This window comes from Fusarium flagelliforme (assembly GCF_020744385.1).
Source record: "Fusarium flagelliforme strain FIESC 12 MPI-CAGE-AA-0113 chromosome Unknown B0J16scaffold_3, whole genome shotgun sequence".
NCBI lineage: Eukaryota > Fungi > Ascomycota > Sordariomycetes > Hypocreales > Nectriaceae > Fusarium > Fusarium flagelliforme.
Window position 1 is genome coordinate 5,125,544 of NW_025763505.1, and position 16,700 is coordinate 5,142,243.

Genomic DNA, 16,700 nt, shown 5'->3' on the forward strand with positions numbered 1-16,700 from the left:
AATCAGCCATTACATCTCCACTCCCTCCATCAGCCGGTCCGTTTAACCGTACGTGAGTTTGCCCGAAACTCCTCTCTTCGGGGCGAGAATCCGTTTTCGGGTGAGAGTCGACCGACCGGGGTGGACGTTACGCGGACGAATCGTTTCTTCGGGTGTGGTGCGAACTGCTGACAGAGACTTACAGAATCACACATTGCGATGCAACCCCGACATGCGGTCAAAGCAAGTTTTGGTGCGGAGACTCCACGTTTTACCCCAGACGACTGGTGAATGCGGAGATTTCGGAAATCCAACCGCTAGGGCAGCAGTAGTTTCTTGCTATGCTACGCTACATCACTGCACCCTGTATCTTATCTAACCGGGGAAACCTGGGGGAGATGGCTATATAATATGATCTGCATTGTCCCCATCGAAATTCTTCGTTGTTGGTTCCAGTTCTTCTCCAGCACTGACTGTCCACTGCTACTGTCTTACCAGTAGAGCGGTCCACGCCCTTTGCATCTGCATTGCATTCATTACAACCTAAGAGTCGATACCCAAACCGTCACGATGGTCAACGTTGGTACTGCCGCCGATCCCATCGTCACTCGCCTCGTCGATGAGGATAAGGTGCCATGGTACAAGAAGCCCAATCTTCGTATCCTCTACGTCTGGCTGTTCTTTTGTTGTATGGGTGTTGAGATGACCTCTGGTTTCGATTCTCAGCTCATCAACACTCTGCAATACTCGCAGACCTTCCATCACTGTATGATTTACAGAAAATACTCGATTACTCCCAACTAACGAATGTCTAGATCTTGGTGGTGGACGAATGGACGAGGACGGCAAATGGGCGATCGAACCTGGTATGCTTGGCTTTGTCAACTCCTGCTATCAGCTCGGTTCCATCTTTGCTGTCCCATTTGCACCCTGGTTCGCTCAGAAGTACGGCCGAAGATGGTCCATCATGCTTGGCTCTCTCATCATGGTTTTTGGTGCTCTACTCCAAGGATTCGCCCAGCACGGTAAGACATTCAGACTTCCATAGACTACAGTTCAGTCACTGACATCCTCCAGTTGGCATGTACATCGTTGCTCGTATGATTCTTGGAGCCGGAATTCTCTTCTGTATTATTTCTGGTGCCGCCCTCATCGGAGAGTTGGGTTACCCTAAGGAGCGTGCTACTCTGACCTCTCTTTTCAACTCTTCCTACTTCATTGGTCAGATCACCGCCTCTGCCATTGCCATGGGCACCACCTCTATCAAGACCAACTGGGCCTGGAGAATTCCTTCCCTCCTCCAGATCTGCCCATCTCTGATCCAGATTGCCACTGTTTTGTAAGTGAACCAGCCGTGAAACACGCTTCTAGACTAACAGCACCAGCCTCCTCCCCGAGTCTCCCCGTTTCCTCATCTCCAAGGACCGCACCGAAGAGGCCGCCGAAGTTCTCATCAAGTACCACGCTGAGGGCGACCGGGACTCTCAGCTCGTCCAAGCCGAAATCGTACAGATCCGCGAGACCATCAAGGCCGAGATGGAGGCTTCCAAGCAATCTTGGTTCGAGGTTGTCCGCACCGCCGGTATGCGTCGCCGATTCCTCGTCACCATTTTCATCGGTCTCTTCACACAGCTTTCCGGTAACACTCTTATGAGCTACTACTCATCAAAGCTTTTCGAACTCATGGGATTCACCGACGATTGGACAAAGACACGCATCAACCTTTCCTTCGCTTGCTGGAGTTTGATCAATGCCACAATCATTGCTCTTATCGTCCCTCGTTTCAAGCGTCGAAACATGTACATGCTTTCAGCCGCGCTCATGCTCCTCGTATTCATTGCCATCACTGTCTCTCTCCAGCAAATTCAAGCAACCCCCGAGGGCCAAAAGAACAACGCTGCTGGTATCGCCGCCTTGTTCTTCTACTTTGCGTACTCGCCAACCTACAACATCGGAAACAACGCTCTCACCTACAGTAAGTCCTTGTGCCCTTTGCCAGACATTTGAAATTCACTAACACTTTCAGCCTACCTGGTCGAACTTTGGCCTTATGCCATGCGATCCCGTGGTATCGGTATCCAGCAGATTTTTGGAAAGCTCGCCGGTTTCTTCTCCACCAACGTCAACTCCATCGCTCTCTCAGCCATCAAGTGGAAGTACCTTGCCATCTACTGTGGTTGGATTTTCTTCGAGTTCTGCATCGTCTACTGGCTCTACCCCGAGACCAGCGGCCGCACCCTGGAGGAACTTGCTTTCCTCTTCGAGGACGACAAGCTCAACGAGAAGGCCACCGCCGCTGTCGAGAAGCAGATTCACTTTGGAGATGGCAAAGACGACGAGCACCAGACTCATGTTCAGACCAAGGAGGTCGCTTAAGTGGCTGTGTCGAATGGAAGAAGTGTCTACGCGATGGAAGATTGTCAATAGTAATTAGGACTCTCGCTCGATTGAATATCATAAGTTTGCGAACATCGCTTTGCTGTTATTGAATTTTGCTTCGTGATGATAATGAGCCTGCCACTGTTCTGAGACCCTGATTCTTCCTGTTGTCAGGCTTGAATAAGTTGAAGATATTGTAGTTAAATGTACTGCTGTTAATACCCATTAGTTTTATATCCATTAGTTATTGTTATCACCTACTGCTACTGCATTTTCTGCTGTTCTTTACTGCAGTTAAAATACTGCAGTTAAAACCATACAATTAAGGACGTCGCTGTCGGCTTCTTCTTCTTCTTGACGATCTACATTTAACCTATCTGCCTGATCTATGGCACCATCAAACACCCTGGCGATGCAACCCAAGACATGACCGCAGCGACGATCTGCCACGTTGGAGCCTTCAAGGACAAGAGTCAGGAGTCTATCCCGATTGGTGCCATGGGAGAGAGGTTCTCTCGGGATGGATACCGCTCGTGGCATCTACAGACACTCCTGCGTGGACGTAGTCACTTGAAGAGCGGTGCATGAAGTTGATCACGTGCCTCTGGTTCCCGACCATGGTATAAGATTGTAGTTGAGACGAAGTTTAGGATAGAGAGGACTAAGGATATTCTAAACTTACGTCCATGGTCTAAACTTAGGTGAGGTAGTTATTTCATATTTTGATTTCTGTCTGAGATAACGCATGATTCGTGGATTTAGAGATAGCATATGATGTTGAGTCTCTCAGCCTCGACTTGGCCAAGACCTCTCTGCGAGCTTGGAGTCTTCCGTTCGACCGATATCTTTTGTCTACTCGCGCATTAGATAATGGAATCGTGTCGAACAAGTAGCTTAAACGCACTCAAACGCCCTGGTTTGCATGAATACATCAAGACTGCTCCTTTGTTCCGCCACTCGCGCTTGATGGTAAATCCAACTTGAATCAAGGTCTCTATTTTCCGGTATTCGAACAAATCACAAATGGGAAGCGCCTACTCTGTAGTCAGCCTTCGTCAGAAAATGGTCTCTTTGATTAAGGGTGAAAGGTAAACTTATTCAAGAGTTTATCCAGGATGGCATAAAGTGGCTGTTTGAAGGAGGTAAGCGACGCCTGGTGGCGCAGTTGAATCGTGCCCGGGCCCTTTTAACATGGAACCAAACTCCCGGCCACAGCAACCCCCACCACCCCCGCCAATGCGTACAACTCCAATGCTCTTGTTCGCCGTCCCGCCGTTGCTGCATCGTCCCCTCCCATCAACCTCAAGCCCGCCATCCGCAGTCGCAGCGCTGGCTCGGGTCCTTCTGCTGTCATGGCGGGTCAGTTTGACGGCCTCGCTGCATGTTGAATCGCTCACCTAAGACACTCTCAAGGCCCGCCCCACCTAGACTCAATCTATCAATCAGAACCCGAGCAGTCCCACCATGGAAATCTGCCACTCTACCCACTCTACTAAACTAAACTCCACCAAACTATCACCAATCCTCACAAACCGCCGACATAGAGCGAAAATTCTGCTACCACCTCCAACAATTCACTGGGCGAATGGTTTAGTGGTATAATACTCCCTTAGCATGGGAGTGGTCCAGGGTTCGATTCCCTGTTCGTCCAACTTCGGTGGTTAAATTCCACCTTTACCACACTTTTTGCATGCTTGGAGCAGCGCTTCCATTTCCCTTTTTCTACTATGATGAGACAGTCGTCCTTTTTACTATTCCAGTAGCGGAGCATTTGAATAGTTTCAGCAAAATGTGGTCGACGAGATTGTTGGTGCTGATACGTGCCTTGCGAAGAGCTAGAGCAGCGACGGCAGATTGGTTTCTCGCCCCCTTCTCCTTCGAAACCCTCTTTCAACCTCATCCTCCTCTAGTCTCCTTCATATCAGACGATGAGCAACGTTCTGACAATCCTTCTGAACAAGGAGGCTACTCTACTGCTTACAGGACCGTTTCGCGCAGCCAAGTCGTCTGCAAAGGATTTGCCCCCGCTCTTGTTGAAATTACAACACGCGAAACACCACAACATGCAACGAGAAGCGCGCTGGTAAGTGCTTGCAGTCTACTTCCCCATCTATATCAATAACACTGAATGTTAGCGACACATACAAACGAGGTGATGTCCGAAGCAATGGCAAATCGAAGCAAGGTTGGAAAATTCCAAGTTGAAATGACCACCTCGATCAATACTCAAGCCCAGATAAATGACCTGAAGAAGGATGGCAAAACTAGGGACAGCCGCATGCAGAAGTTCCAGGAGCAACTCACCAAGGTCGAGTTGGCTCAGAAAAAGGCGGACATTCGCAGTCTGAGTGGCGAACGACGTACCCAAAAGATTCTCAAGAAACTTGGGTCACAACCCAACCAAGGTCGTCGGGAGCCTGCCAAATGAATGGCAGATACCTTATTCTGACGCACAACACAATCCCGGGATGGGATAGCTGTTTTGTAAATCACAAGACCATTCGGGAAAGACACTGACAAAGGCACCTTGAGGCGTAAGGTTTTGAGGGCAAGCCATTGCGGGGATACACATACGGGATACAGTGGCTCAAAGTCTCGAATTCAGACACAATGGAATTTAGGTATCGTAATGTAGTTCCTTCTTTTGGTAGGACAATTGCTAGCTATACTTTGGACTTATTTAAAGCTTCGTTGTCTTGTTGTGTATGCTCCAAGCGTCAAGGCCATCAAATCAGCATCTCGGCCGTTCTTCCTACCTGCTTAGCTGCCCAATGTTCAGGAGTATTTACTGTTATATGCCTCCGTTGTTTCTATCCTAGGTGCATATTACTGTTGAGACCAAGCCAGGTGCCGGATGTTACGACACGAGACTCAGAACTCACATGACAAATCAAAACCAAGCTAACCTGGCTTCCAGGCTACCAATATGTTGATTACAGGAAGTGAAGCCTTTGAGAAAGGAGACCGTCCCTGCACTTGCTGGCAGCTGGCATACAGCTGGCACAGCTGCCGGGGACTCTGCAGAAATATCCCTTGCCCTAGCCCTCTCGGTTAACGACTTTGTTTGCTGTTTTCTTTCTATTCTTCTTTTTTTTCTTTTCCTTTTCCTTCCATCGTCAAATCCATACGGCGACCATTCCTTTTCTTGCAACCTTACGCCATCGCCCAACACAAAAAAGGGATTTCATTCTTGATCTCTCTTCCCAGAACTCCTCCTGCTGTACTTTCCACTCCTCGATTCTCTACTCATCCGTCGGGTTCTCTGTCAGGTACTTCTTATCCTAAAGTGCCATGCCAAAAGATAATTTCCTAATCATTCTCCAGAGTCCAAGAACGGAATCTGGGTTGCTAAGACAACGACCTCAGCTTTCGATTACTTGAAAGTTCAGCAACTCCCAAGCCTCCTCAGTGCCAGTACATTCAATCTTGACATGGCGCAGCTTCCGCCAAACCGGAAGCAAGTGTTCGAGCGGATGGCCGCCGCGCTTTCTGCTGCTAATGAGTCAGCAGTCGCTTCTACCCCTGAGCCTGGATACGTTACTCGAACTCTTCGCATCACCCGCCAGGAAGCTCTTGACAAAGGAACCCAGGAAACGATTCGCAGCATCTCGACTCTAGGGGTAGGACTAGAACAAGGCACCCTTGGACTCATGAAGGAATGGGTAGATGTTCACACCTTTCGTGTTCTCCCCCGTCACTTGAAGCAGATTGTAATTCGGTAGTACCAAAAATACTCTCAAGCTTCACCTGAACTCGAGCAATTTATGGCCATGGTGGGTGAAGACGTCACGAAGACTTCCTGGGAAGAACGAGTTCCAGGACCAAAGAACGGGGTCTTGCTTTCAGACCTTGTCAAGCCGTCAATTGAAAGACTCAGCGACGTGACCCGTCATCTTCCCCAAAGTCTGAACCAGCAGAAACTTCGAATCATTTACAGCATTCGCGATTTGAACCAAAGTTTCGCCATTTTTGATCATCAGCAGAAATTGCAGATGCAGTCCGAGCAGCGCCAGACCGATCTAGCTGCCTCGCAGGAGGCGGCTTTGACCAAGCTTGTAGCTGATCTAACTGAACAAGTCCGTCGCCTTGAGGATGCCGCCGCTCGCCCTTCTCCTACTGGCGATCCCTCAGCCCCTCCGGTGACCACAGCAGATACCGAATCTGCCATGGCCAATGCGATCCACGAATTCAGCCACGTCGTCTGCCACAACTACCGCAGCGAGGACGAGTATCAGTCGGCTGTTTCAAACTACAGGATCCAAAACCTGAAGGCTTTGTGTGCTAAGCTTCGACAAGACAACATTGCTGTTCCCCAAGCACTTCACAACTTGGCCGCAAGCCTTTGTGCACCTGACCAACTTCATGAGGTTATGCGAGAATAGCTTGAGGAATTCCTCCAAACGAATGCGTCGAAGCTTCGAAAGATGATCTGCGCTGCCGTCTCTGCTCTCATCGACTCTGGAAGCTCGCTGGGCTATTGAAAGTTTTCAGTCACTGTCGCCTTTTGTATTTTCACTTCGGGTTGCTTTGGTCTTTTACAGCGCTCAGGGTTTCAAGCATACACATGAACATGATGGTTCAGTACTGGCGATCTGATAATTATAAGGTCCGAACCCGCGTCAGTACTTGGGCTTGCCGTCTTCATTGGGGAAGGATTTCGTTCGGTTTGTCTTCCCCAAATAAAAAGTTATGATAGTTTAATTGAACATGGAAATCTTTAAATCCGGCTCGTGCAGTAACAGTGATATGTCTTTCAATATCTTTAGATCAAGGTTATGACTACCCCAGGGACGAAATGATTTGACGAGTGAATGATATTTATACCAGTGCTTTCAAACAACCACATGGTGCTGCACCTGATACCTATTACTTACCTTCGACAGAGGCGACGGCTAGTCTTAATGCGCGATAAGCTGAAACTTCTCCAGACCTCAGTCCGTCATCGCTGATATCGGCCTCAGTGCCGAAGTGCCAAAAGCCCCGCTGGGCGTACTCACATTCGTCATCTGTCACTCGTTGAATTTGCCGCTGGTGAGACATTGTTTTTTGATGTATATGGTATAGGTGGCGATGCAAATTTTTCGTCGGTAACCCGTAGTGAAGTCCTTTCGGTTGCATATCCAGCCTTCGGTTAGGCAGAGGGCAGCTGCGTGCCACCTGCCACCTGCCACCGGGCATTTGGCCCCTATCATCACCCTCCTGCATGTCGCACAAAAGGACTTTCCGAAAATTAATCTCCTCTCCTTCCAACAGTTTCCATCTCCATCTCTTCCAACGAGCCGTTGATACCCCTTCACCAAAAGAATGCCAATATTTCCATCGCCCGACAGATGTCGAACTTTCATCCGCTCTGGCTAGCTCTTCTGAGCAGCATCCCGCCGCAAACTACCACACCTCAGCCACTTCTCAACATGTCTCCCACAAACACTTCTATGGAGGAGAAGATAGCCTGTACCAACTGGGTTGTGCTCAAGACATACCTGCAGAAAAAAAAAGGTTTATTTCCACCCTGCGTTGTCGTTGTTAAGCCTAACGAAACTGACCATTATTCCAGGCTCCCCAGATAGTCTTGGCTGCAAGTTCGTGGACGGCGGCCAAGGATTCCTAAAGCTGTTCGGGGAGGACCATATCTCCAAATGGCTCCCAGCTGCTACCCTGCACTACGAGCGCGACCAAGGATCATACTTCTTCATCGAGACCAATGATGATTTGCCTGTCGGCCAAGTCGCTTGCCGCAAGAACCCCGGCGAAGTTCTATGGACCGTCGGCGCCAAGAGTCCTTCTGAGAATGCACTCATTCTTCTTCCTCACGACATTCTTGAATTCTTGAAGAGCAACATCAAAGAAGTCCAGGATGATGAAGACACCGATGGCGCGATTATCTCTGAGACATCCGCGGACAGCGTGAGTGATGGGGAAGAAATTGTCACAGTCACTCGCACACGAACTCGAGCGGAGACTATCGAAAGCTGGAAACCTCTTGGTCGGTTTCAACAAAACATCCCAACTTGTACTATCTCAAGACTATGGAATCAGTCAAACATGTTCTGGAGCTCCTACCTCGTGACATTGCCTTGCCCGTCATCTCCTTTATCTTAACCATCACCTGGCTCTACACTGTCCGCCTTACCTGCTGCGTCTGGTGCTACATTTCGGAGTCTTCAATGAAAATCGTTAGGTGGTTTTTGATCCTGGTTTCTCGTATCTCGACTTGTGAATACACAGGACGAGAGTGGGCCTGGAAGTCAGGATGGGCTTCTGGTTAGACCTTTACCTATCGGTATGTTTTCTTTATAGCACGTATGTCTCGAAGGCGAACCTACTAAAAGCCTGTTGGCAGGTCTCCCACCACCAACAGTATACTGCGCTTCCCTGAAATCCACATTTGACAGCTGGGCGTCTGAGGCTCAACATACGTATCCTCCCACGAAATGCCAAGCGCTCTATTTGCTACCGGTCTCGGAAAAAATCCCTGGTCGGCATACCCTCATCGAGGGATGCGTAGAGACCGATCTTGAGGGGTGGGCTGGCCAGAGGATATCCGAGGCTCTCAACTGACAGATGGCCCGCCACTTTGGCGATTTGGTACGAGCAACCCCGCATTCTCTATACGCGGATGCCCGTTGATGCGCCAGCGTTGAGCTGTGTGTTGATCGACTTTTCATGGAATGCGACTTCCAAGTAGTGTACACGCTGACGCCCTGAACAATAGCTAGTTCCCGAGAAACCGTACCTCAGCTACTACGATGTCCTCTTGACAGCCGAAGATATCAAGTGCCTCTTCATGAGATTACGAATGAACGAGTGCGAGATGCCTTCTCAAGACTTCACGGCTACGAGGCCGTGACCTTCCAAACTCCGAAAGGCAAAGACAACCAACCGGCAGAAGCACTGGCAGAAGCGCTCCGTGAACTTGTACAAGGAATGGGGGACGACTGCTTGGGCAATACTGCATTACATCGGCGGTAGTGTTTTAAGAACTTATTACTCCATCCGATAGTGAATATAGTCGTAATGAGGCTGCTGATAAGCTTTTTGGGGGAGTTGAAGATATGGTAAGTTCTTTTACTTAGATCTTTAGTTTAATACTTAATTTAAGCTAACTAATTTAGGGCGCCAGGAGAGAACCTGTACGACATGCTTTAAGCAATAATCCTGCCCTAGCATATGCAGTTATTAAGAATGAACTGCAGAAGGAAACTATTGTAGATGGATATTGTATTCTTTCTACTAAAAAGCCTACAAAGAAAGATGGCTACATTCAACTTTCGCATAACGGAGCAAATAACTTTGCAACAATTCAAGAAGTCCTACTATAGTCAAAGGGGGAAACAGTATCTCCAGGGGAAACTCAAGCTAGTCACCTTTGTGGCAAGCCTGCATGCTTACTTAAGAAGCATATTGTGAAAGAGACAGTTAAGGCTAATAATAGCCGGAAGAACTGTGGGATGTATATTCCGTGTCCACATGGGTGTGGGGAGGTTATCAACCAGACGTCACTACTGGTAACCCAAGTCAATTTCACATCAGGCCTAGTCGAGGTGACGATGTTGACAACAACGACGGCTATGCGAGTTTCTCGAGTGGCAGAACCTTCGGTACGTGTGAAGAAAACACATCGATACACGCAGATTCTGCACCTAACCAAAACGAAGATATGAACACGAACGACGGCAAAGGCAAACATCCCATTATTTCAGAACAGGATTCGATCGAGTTCCTCAAACTGAAAAGAAATATCCTTGACGTGTCTCCAGCGAAGGTTCTCATGCTTCTCGATTGCTGCTACGATGCTAGAGGTGACATATGTCAAGGCGGCAAAGATTTGATCGCTGCTTGCAATTTCAAACAGCAATGCGGACGTGGTGAATCAGGATTCAGCAGTCAGTTGGTACATCGGCTACAGCACGCTCACGACCGCGGACAAATCCTCGATACCCCAACATTGTTCAACAGGTTGGCCACCAACCATTTTGGGTTGAAGGATGAAACTCCCAAGTTGGCCACTATGCCAGTCTTTCTACAGCATGATTGCCCTTCCCCCGCTCTGATCCTGTACCCTATGTCGCCTGATACCAATAGGTACTGGGCGGCAGCACCAATTTCAGGCACGATGTTTCAGCCAGCCAACGTCGTCTTGTCGATTTACGTCCAAGAACCAGGCCCGGGTGAAATGAATGCAGTGAGTCAAATTAGAAGCGACGTCTCATTACAGCATATTCGAATAGACTGTGTGTACCCTAAGTACCCTTCCGCGTCTAAGCTTACCTTGGTAGTGCTTACGACCACATTCTCGATATGGTATAAGTTGCCCAAGAATCCCGCTATCACATTTCTCGGGATTGAAATCAACGAGGATGCTTCGTTGTACAAAGGGTATGAGGACAGTAACATGGTCAGGCTGCTGACAGAAGAGGAGCAAAAGAAACTTAGGGTAGGGCCAGGATTCACTGAGCCTTTGTTCAAGAAGATCCCTAAGTAGATGCCATCGGATGCATCACACATCACAGATCCTCAGACTACCACCTGTCTCCGCCCGCCGCCCCCGCTGGGAACCGAGTTTAGGCGAGGGAAAGCTAAGAGACGAAATGATTTGATGGGTTTAGGACATTTTAGATCAGTCCTTAGACTGTTTAGAAATTGAAATTGAGAATCATCAACCCACTTTGAGCCTCTTCATGATAGTGACACAAATTTTTTTGAGGTTGATAAGACGTCGATGTGGTGTGTAAGACGCGTCCAGTACGTACGTAGTGGGGCTACGTCATTCTAGCTTGTCAGCCACAACAGCACCAAATAGGTGGCCAAGGCAGCAATTTTTCTAGATACCCAGGCAGTGAAAAAACTAGAAGGCAACAATTCAGTGTCAATGTAAAAAACTGCAAACATGAAAACCCCGTAAATCTTTGCGCTTAATTCTCAACATACTGCTGTGGCGTCGCATCAGGATGAACTCACACAGCCACATTTATTTGCCACAGTTCATTTACTTCCCCGAGCTTCTGTTGAGTGTGGCGCAGCTGACAGGCATGACGCTAGAAGGCTGGGCATCACCTGTGTCGCCTCTAAGCCCAAGAACGCTTGGCAGCCGCGCAAACCGTAACAGAGGCAGCCAAGAAAGAACGAATCAAAGCCCGAGCGTCATCATTTATAAAATGACCCATGACGAATGCCCTGGCTGAAACCATTCCCTCTTTTCTGTCCCATTTCTTGTTTAAACTTGTATCAAACACATACAAATACGACACCACACTCACTGCTACTGCTGCGACTGCGACTACTGTTAATATTTTGCCTGCGAGAGAATGGGCTCTCTGTTCGTCATACCTCCAGACCAAGACGCCCAGCAAGCCGCTGACTCTCATTTTTCTGCTAGGCAAAACATGCGCCCTTCACTCGATTCTTCCCTGGGAGACCAGGGCCTTGCTACCGAGCAACGCAGTCTTTTAGATCTCATCGACAAGCTTCAATTCGCACAGCTCGACGATGTCAAACTTCCTCAGATTGTCGTCGTTGGCGACCAGTCCGCTGGAAAGAGTTCAGTCCTCGAAGCTCTCACCGGCACACCCTTCCCTCGCGAGGCCGGCGCCTGTACACGATTTGCGACAGAGATTCGCATGCGACGAGCAAAGGAAACAAGACTAAAGGTTTCCATCATTCCCGACAAGAACAGATCTCAAAGTGACCAAGCCCGTCTACTTCAATATGGCGGCGACGTCACTGGCGACACACCGTTCGATGCGATGATGCGAGATGCAACAGAATTGATCGCTCCACGAAGTATCCCCGGTCGCTTTGCCGCTCGCGACATTCTCGTTGTTGAGAAGAGCGGTCCCGATATGCCACTATTGACTCTGGTCGATTTGCCTGGTCTTGTTCGTGTCGCCAACCGTGATCAATCCGAGAACGACATCCAAACCATCGAAGCCCTTTCCGACCGATACATGAAGAGTTCTCGAACCATTATTCTTGCTGTCATTGGTGGCAACAATGATTACGTTCAAGCTCCTATCCTCAAGAAGGCCCGACACTTTGATCCCAAGGGATCACGCACCATTGGTGTCCTCACAAAGCCCGACATGACTGAGCGTATCGGTCTTGAGGATAAGTTTATTGAGCTTGTTACCAACAAGGATCAAGAGAACAGCTGCAAGCTTGGCTGGTTTGTCCTCCTCAACCCCGGCCCTGGCGAGCAATGGCAGACTCCCGAAGATCGCGCCAACCGAGAAGCCGAGTTCTTTTCCCGTGGAAAATGGGCAACTCTTCCTCCTGAGATGTGGGGTATTGCTGCTCTCCGCGCCAAGCTGAGCACTCAACTTCAGCGACACATTGGCAAGCATGTCAAGACCCTACGTCGCCAGATCCAACAAGCCCTGGAAGGCTGCGAGACTCAACTCAAGGCTATGGGCGTTGGCAAAGATACTCCAGAGGAGATGCGTTTCCAGATGGGTGAACTCTTTACAGCATCCAACAACCTTGTCACCCCTGCTGTCAATGGTAACTACAAGAATCCATTTGGTGAGCGATTCTTTGCTAGACAGTCGAGCCCTAAGGGTACGCCATCGCAAAAGCTTCGTGCTCGTATCCGCGACGAGAGTGAACGTTTCGCAAAGCGGTTCCGACAGCATGGTCGTAAGGTGACCTTCCAGAACCCTCCTCCTGCCGGTGCCAACGGTGATGCTGCAAACGGCGTTCAAAACAGCACGCCTCTTCCTCCCGCTATTGGCGATCGCAGCAAAAAGGACTTTGCCGAGTACGAAGTTGAACCTCTTCTCCGGCAAATCCGGGGTAACGAACTTCCCCTCGACTCCAACCCTCGAGCACCTTACATCTTGTTCCAAGACTACTCCCGAAACTGGCCTGTTCTTGCTCAAGAGTACAAGGACAATGTTGGTGTCATCTGCAATGAGTTTCTTGCGGATGTTATCGACCACGTCTGGCCTATGCGCATGCGTGATCCTCTTCGCATGCACTTCCTCGAACTTCGAATGAAGGAGCTATACGAGAGTGCCGACACCGAACTTGGTCGCCTTACTGACGACATGGAACTCGAAATTCAGCCCTTCGACCCCGAGTACGAGGAGCGCCTTCGCAAGTGGCGCGCCGAGGCTACCGAGAATGGCGGTACCTATACTGAAGCCGAGGAGGTTTTGGAGAAGATGCTTATCTACTACGATCTTACCGCACGCATCTTTACCCGCAACGTCATCACTCAAGTCGTTGAGCGACACCTTCTTCTCGGTATGCTCCGTCTATTCAATCCTATTGAGATTCTCCGCATGCAAGATACCACCATTGAGGCTATTGCTGCTGAGAACAAGGAGACCCGCGAACGTCGCAAGACTCTTCAAACTCAGAAGAAGGCCATCGAGGAGGCCAAGGCTATTTGTGCCAGTCTCGCTATGCGAAGCGAGTTGCGAGCATACGAGGATGATCCAGATGACGATGTCCCAACAGATGATGAAGAACAAGTTCCTCAAGTGACACGTCGTCAGGTTGGCGCGCCTCAGAGCATTCCCCAGAACAATGCATCCCAGAACGGTGCATCCCAAGGTGGACTACTCCAGACACAAGCCACTCCCCAGCCTCGCACCTCTCACGAGTCAACTCGTAGAAACCGCGACAGCCGTGATGAGCGACAAGAACGAGAGGAACGAGCTAGCCGACCTCCCGTCCCAACTCAAGACTCCTACCAGAACGGCTACCGACAAGAGCCTAACCGTGATTGGGAGCCAGTGTACCATCAGCAGGCTCAACAGGCCCAACCTGGACATGCTCCTCCTCCCCCACCTCCCCGTCCCTCAAAGGTCGGCCTAGGAGATGAGGGTTACGGTCGTCAAGAGTCTTACAATGAGAGCCCTGGACGAAGTGATCGTCGAGAGGGTGCACGACATAGACTTGTGAACGCCATGCGAATGGGAAATTAAGAGATAGATATTAGGTACATGGGTTAGAGTAAATGGCGTTGGAACGTATTGTGATATCCTTTGTGATGAGCGATGACTGGGTTTGGAGGTTATTGTTTAGATAGAATACCAAGCATGATCTTTCAGCATTGCCATTACCGATGTGACTGTCTCTTTTATTTTGTGTGTGGGCCATGTGTCAATATTTCTTTGCATCGAATTGTGACTGCTACCATTGACGTGCGCCCGTGCCGACAGATCCAAGCTGCAGGCCACGCTCGAGGTAATTGACGCCAAGGTCCCCCTCAAGCTACACATGAAGCTTCACGACTCCGATAGGTACATCACAGACCGATAACAATGAAGTTGAATAATTGACATTAAAGAATCTATGATCAAGAAAAGTTGAAATACCGATATACCCGTTAATAGCGTGACCCATCAGACGTAACAGTAAAATGGGCACCCGTACGCAAAGATGCATCACCAGCCTCAACATCAGCTCGATGTCCCTCCCTCTCCTGCTTCCAATTAGACTCATAATAAACTCTGGTCTCATTCTTGACCTGAATGGCATATGGGTTGGCATTGCTTGGATTGCTGCCGGGTCTGTCATCCATAGCGGTGATGGTGGTATTGTTTTGAGGATAAGAGTGAAAGTCGGGATCGCCAGATGATCCATCTTCAATATCGGCTAGTTCTCGCTGCGAACTGTTGTCGTCAATCTCTTTTGTGCGGGTGATGTTTGTAAGTTTAATGCCCTTGCTGCTTGTCAAGCCACTGATGGGATTGGGACCGGATGAATTGGATTTGGAGGCGAGGGTTGTGCCGGACAGCATCTTGCGGAAGATGGGTCTTATGATAGGAAGGCATGCTGAAAGATGTTAGATGGGATAACGATATGTTGACAGTGATACTTACAAGAGATGATGGCCAGGTAAGATTCAGTACCTGCCCAGATGATGACTCCTCTGATGTCCCTTGCCATCTCAGTTGTGGTGGGGTCCAGAGTGAAAGCTTCGTAGAGGACAATGATTGAAGCGATACAGACGCTACAAATGTCAGCAACAAGACAGCAACCAGGGCAGGGTAACTCACAAGATACCAAACATAAACATAGCAACAACAGCAATCTTCTGGCCCCTTCTCAACTTGAGCGACTTAACCTGGAATACAGGAAGAGACAACACAGCAACTTCGAGCATCAAATGAACCAAAGTCGTACCAAACATAAACTTGGCAGGGTCGACTTCGCATACAGCGTCCTTAATGTTGTGGTTCCAGTATGCTTCGACGGGAACGCAATGAAAGATGGTCATAAAGGTTCGAATAGTAAGCCAGATGACGGTGCTGGCTTGAAGAATATAGATTCCGATTCGAATTTTGGCAACACTACCGAATAGGCGCCAGTAGAAACCAAGAATGGCAAGTTTGGAGAAGCCGAGTGACATGGCGTAAAGGAATTCGGCCATGAAAAGACCAAAACGAGCGTACTCTTCAACTTTTTCGGGTGGTTCGGGAACATCTGCCTTTACATGTCCCAAGCCCATGACAACAGCCCCTGTGTAGTAGTTAGCATATTGATATTCTTGTATATGAGAGCAGACTTACAGTAGATGGCAAAACTAAAGTATAGAGCAGCGGCGAGCTAAAGATCAGTCAGTAAGATCCATGGAAGCGAGTAACAAAGTGACAGTAGACTCACCCATGACACTATACAGAAATAGTCATCCCACCATAAGGCTACATGGGTGATTTTTCGAGACACCAAACGGCATATGACAAGAATGGTAGCGACAGTAAAGGTGATGAGCATAGCGCTCATGACACCAGCGTCAGGTGAAAAGGTCTTTTCGGCCGTCATTGTAAATCAAAGTTGATGATAGTATAAAGGAAAGAAAGAAGTTTGATACCACTGTGACAGGGAAACCAAGATGCTTCGTACTGAAAGATATAATACTCAGTATTTCCGTCTTCACATGTCATCCAGCATGTAGTAACGAGAAGTGACAAGAGGCCCACTCGGGAGGGACCCCATATCTATATGCATTTCCCATAAGGCAGAAGGGACTAGAGTGTAATATCGATCAAGGGAAGATCTGCGATGATTTTCGTAAAGAAACAAGGAGACAGGGGTCAGAAGAAGAACTGCCGTCGCACTGAATCAAGCCGAGTGATAACAAGGCGCACTAATGCCAGACGATGTTGTCTTCAGATGAAGATCCAAGAGTCCGCGTCTGGGGAACCCTGGATATAGAATGAGTGCCAGGTACCAGGATGACGGAGCTAGACTTTCATTGGATGCATGACAAAGGCCTTGCGCACATCATTTCGTGTGTCGTGCTGGATAACATATCCCCGGCAAATGGTTGTTATTGTTGATGAGATTTCCATGTGATAAATGATCTGTTGGGAAGTCTTTGTTGACATGAACTC

General features: G+C 48.9%; 5 protein-coding genes and 1 non-coding gene across 6 annotated transcripts; 5 read left to right on the forward strand and 1 right to left on the reverse strand.

Moving 5' to 3' along the window:
• The first annotated feature begins 462 nt into the window (after positions 1–462).
• B0J16DRAFT_285717 (general substrate transporter) lies at positions 463–2,455 on the forward strand. Its single transcript, XM_046124059.1, has 5 exons — positions 463–745; positions 795–1,004; positions 1,057–1,318; positions 1,365–1,954; positions 2,006–2,455. Exons 1-5 carry the CDS (start codon positions 550–552, stop codon positions 2,353–2,355), a joined length of 1,608 nt encoding a protein of 535 aa, XP_045985514.1. The 5' UTR covers positions 463–549; the 3' UTR covers positions 2,356–2,455.
• Positions 2,456–3,937: 1,482 nt separating this feature from the next.
• On the forward strand, positions 3,938–4,009 carry B0J16DRAFT_t108. Its single transcript has one exon. It is a non-coding gene; the product is annotated as a tRNA-Ala (tRNA).
• Positions 4,010–4,525: 516 nt separating this feature from the next.
• On the forward strand, positions 4,526–6,740 carry B0J16DRAFT_383470 (uncharacterized protein; the record flags this gene model as incomplete). Its single annotated transcript, XM_046131337.1, has 3 exons — positions 4,526–4,718; positions 5,683–6,020; positions 6,081–6,740. 3 exons carry the CDS (start codon positions 4,526–4,528, stop codon positions 6,738–6,740), a joined length of 1,191 nt encoding a protein of 396 aa, XP_045985515.1.
• Positions 6,741–10,091: 3,351 nt separating this feature from the next.
• Positions 10,092–11,050, forward strand: B0J16DRAFT_339936 (uncharacterized protein). Its single transcript, XM_046127608.1, has one exon. It carries the CDS (start codon positions 10,127–10,129, stop codon positions 10,838–10,840), a length of 714 nt encoding a protein of 237 aa, XP_045985516.1. The 5' UTR covers positions 10,092–10,126; the 3' UTR covers positions 10,841–11,050.
• A 418-nt stretch (positions 11,051–11,468) lies between these two features.
• On the forward strand, positions 11,469–14,411 carry B0J16DRAFT_339938 (P-loop containing nucleoside triphosphate hydrolase protein). Its single transcript, XM_046127609.1, has one exon. The coding sequence runs from the start codon at positions 11,664–11,666 to the stop codon at positions 14,283–14,285; it is 2,622 nt and encodes an 873-aa protein (XP_045985517.1). The 5' UTR covers positions 11,469–11,663; the 3' UTR covers positions 14,286–14,411.
• Positions 14,412–14,609: 198 nt separating this feature from the next.
• On the reverse strand, positions 14,610–16,359 carry B0J16DRAFT_117627 (uncharacterized protein). Its single transcript, XM_046121567.1, has 5 exons — positions 15,970–16,359; positions 15,876–15,912; positions 15,363–15,825; positions 15,186–15,316; positions 14,610–15,138 (listed from the first exon to the last, which is right to left on the reverse strand). Exons 1-5 carry the CDS (start codon positions 16,126–16,128, stop codon positions 14,690–14,692), a joined length of 1,239 nt encoding a protein of 412 aa, XP_045985518.1. The 5' UTR covers positions 16,129–16,359; the 3' UTR covers positions 14,610–14,689.
• Between the last annotated feature and the right edge of the window lie 341 nt (positions 16,360–16,700).

Coding starts and splice junctions, on each gene's coding strand:
- B0J16DRAFT_285717 (XM_046124059.1), top strand. CDS start 550: ATGGTCAACGTTGGTACTGCCGCCGATCCCATCGTCACTCGCCTCGTC. Junction 1,005..1,056: donor CCAAGGATTCGCCCAGCACG/GTAAGACATTCA, acceptor GACATCCTCCAG/TTGGCATGTACATCGTTGCT. Junction 1,955..2,005: donor AAACAACGCTCTCACCTACA/GTAAGTCCTTGT, acceptor TAACACTTTCAG/CCTACCTGGTCGAACTTTGG.
- B0J16DRAFT_339938 (XM_046127609.1), top strand. CDS start 11,664: ATGGGCTCTCTGTTCGTCATACCTCCAGACCAAGACGCCCAGCAAGCC.
- B0J16DRAFT_339936 (XM_046127608.1), top strand. CDS start 10,127: ATGCTTCTCGATTGCTGCTACGATGCTAGAGGTGACATATGTCAAGGC.
- B0J16DRAFT_117627 (XM_046121567.1), bottom strand. CDS start 16,128: ATGACGGCCGAAAAGACCTTTTCACCTGACGCTGGTGTCATGAGCGCT. Junction 15,317..15,362: donor ATGTTTATGTTTGGTATCTT/GTGAGTTACCCT, acceptor TGACATTTGTAG/CGTCTGTATCGCTTCAATCA. Junction 15,139..15,185: donor TTACCTGGCCATCATCTCTT/GTAAGTATCACT, acceptor AACATCTTTCAG/CATGCCTTCCTATCATAAGA.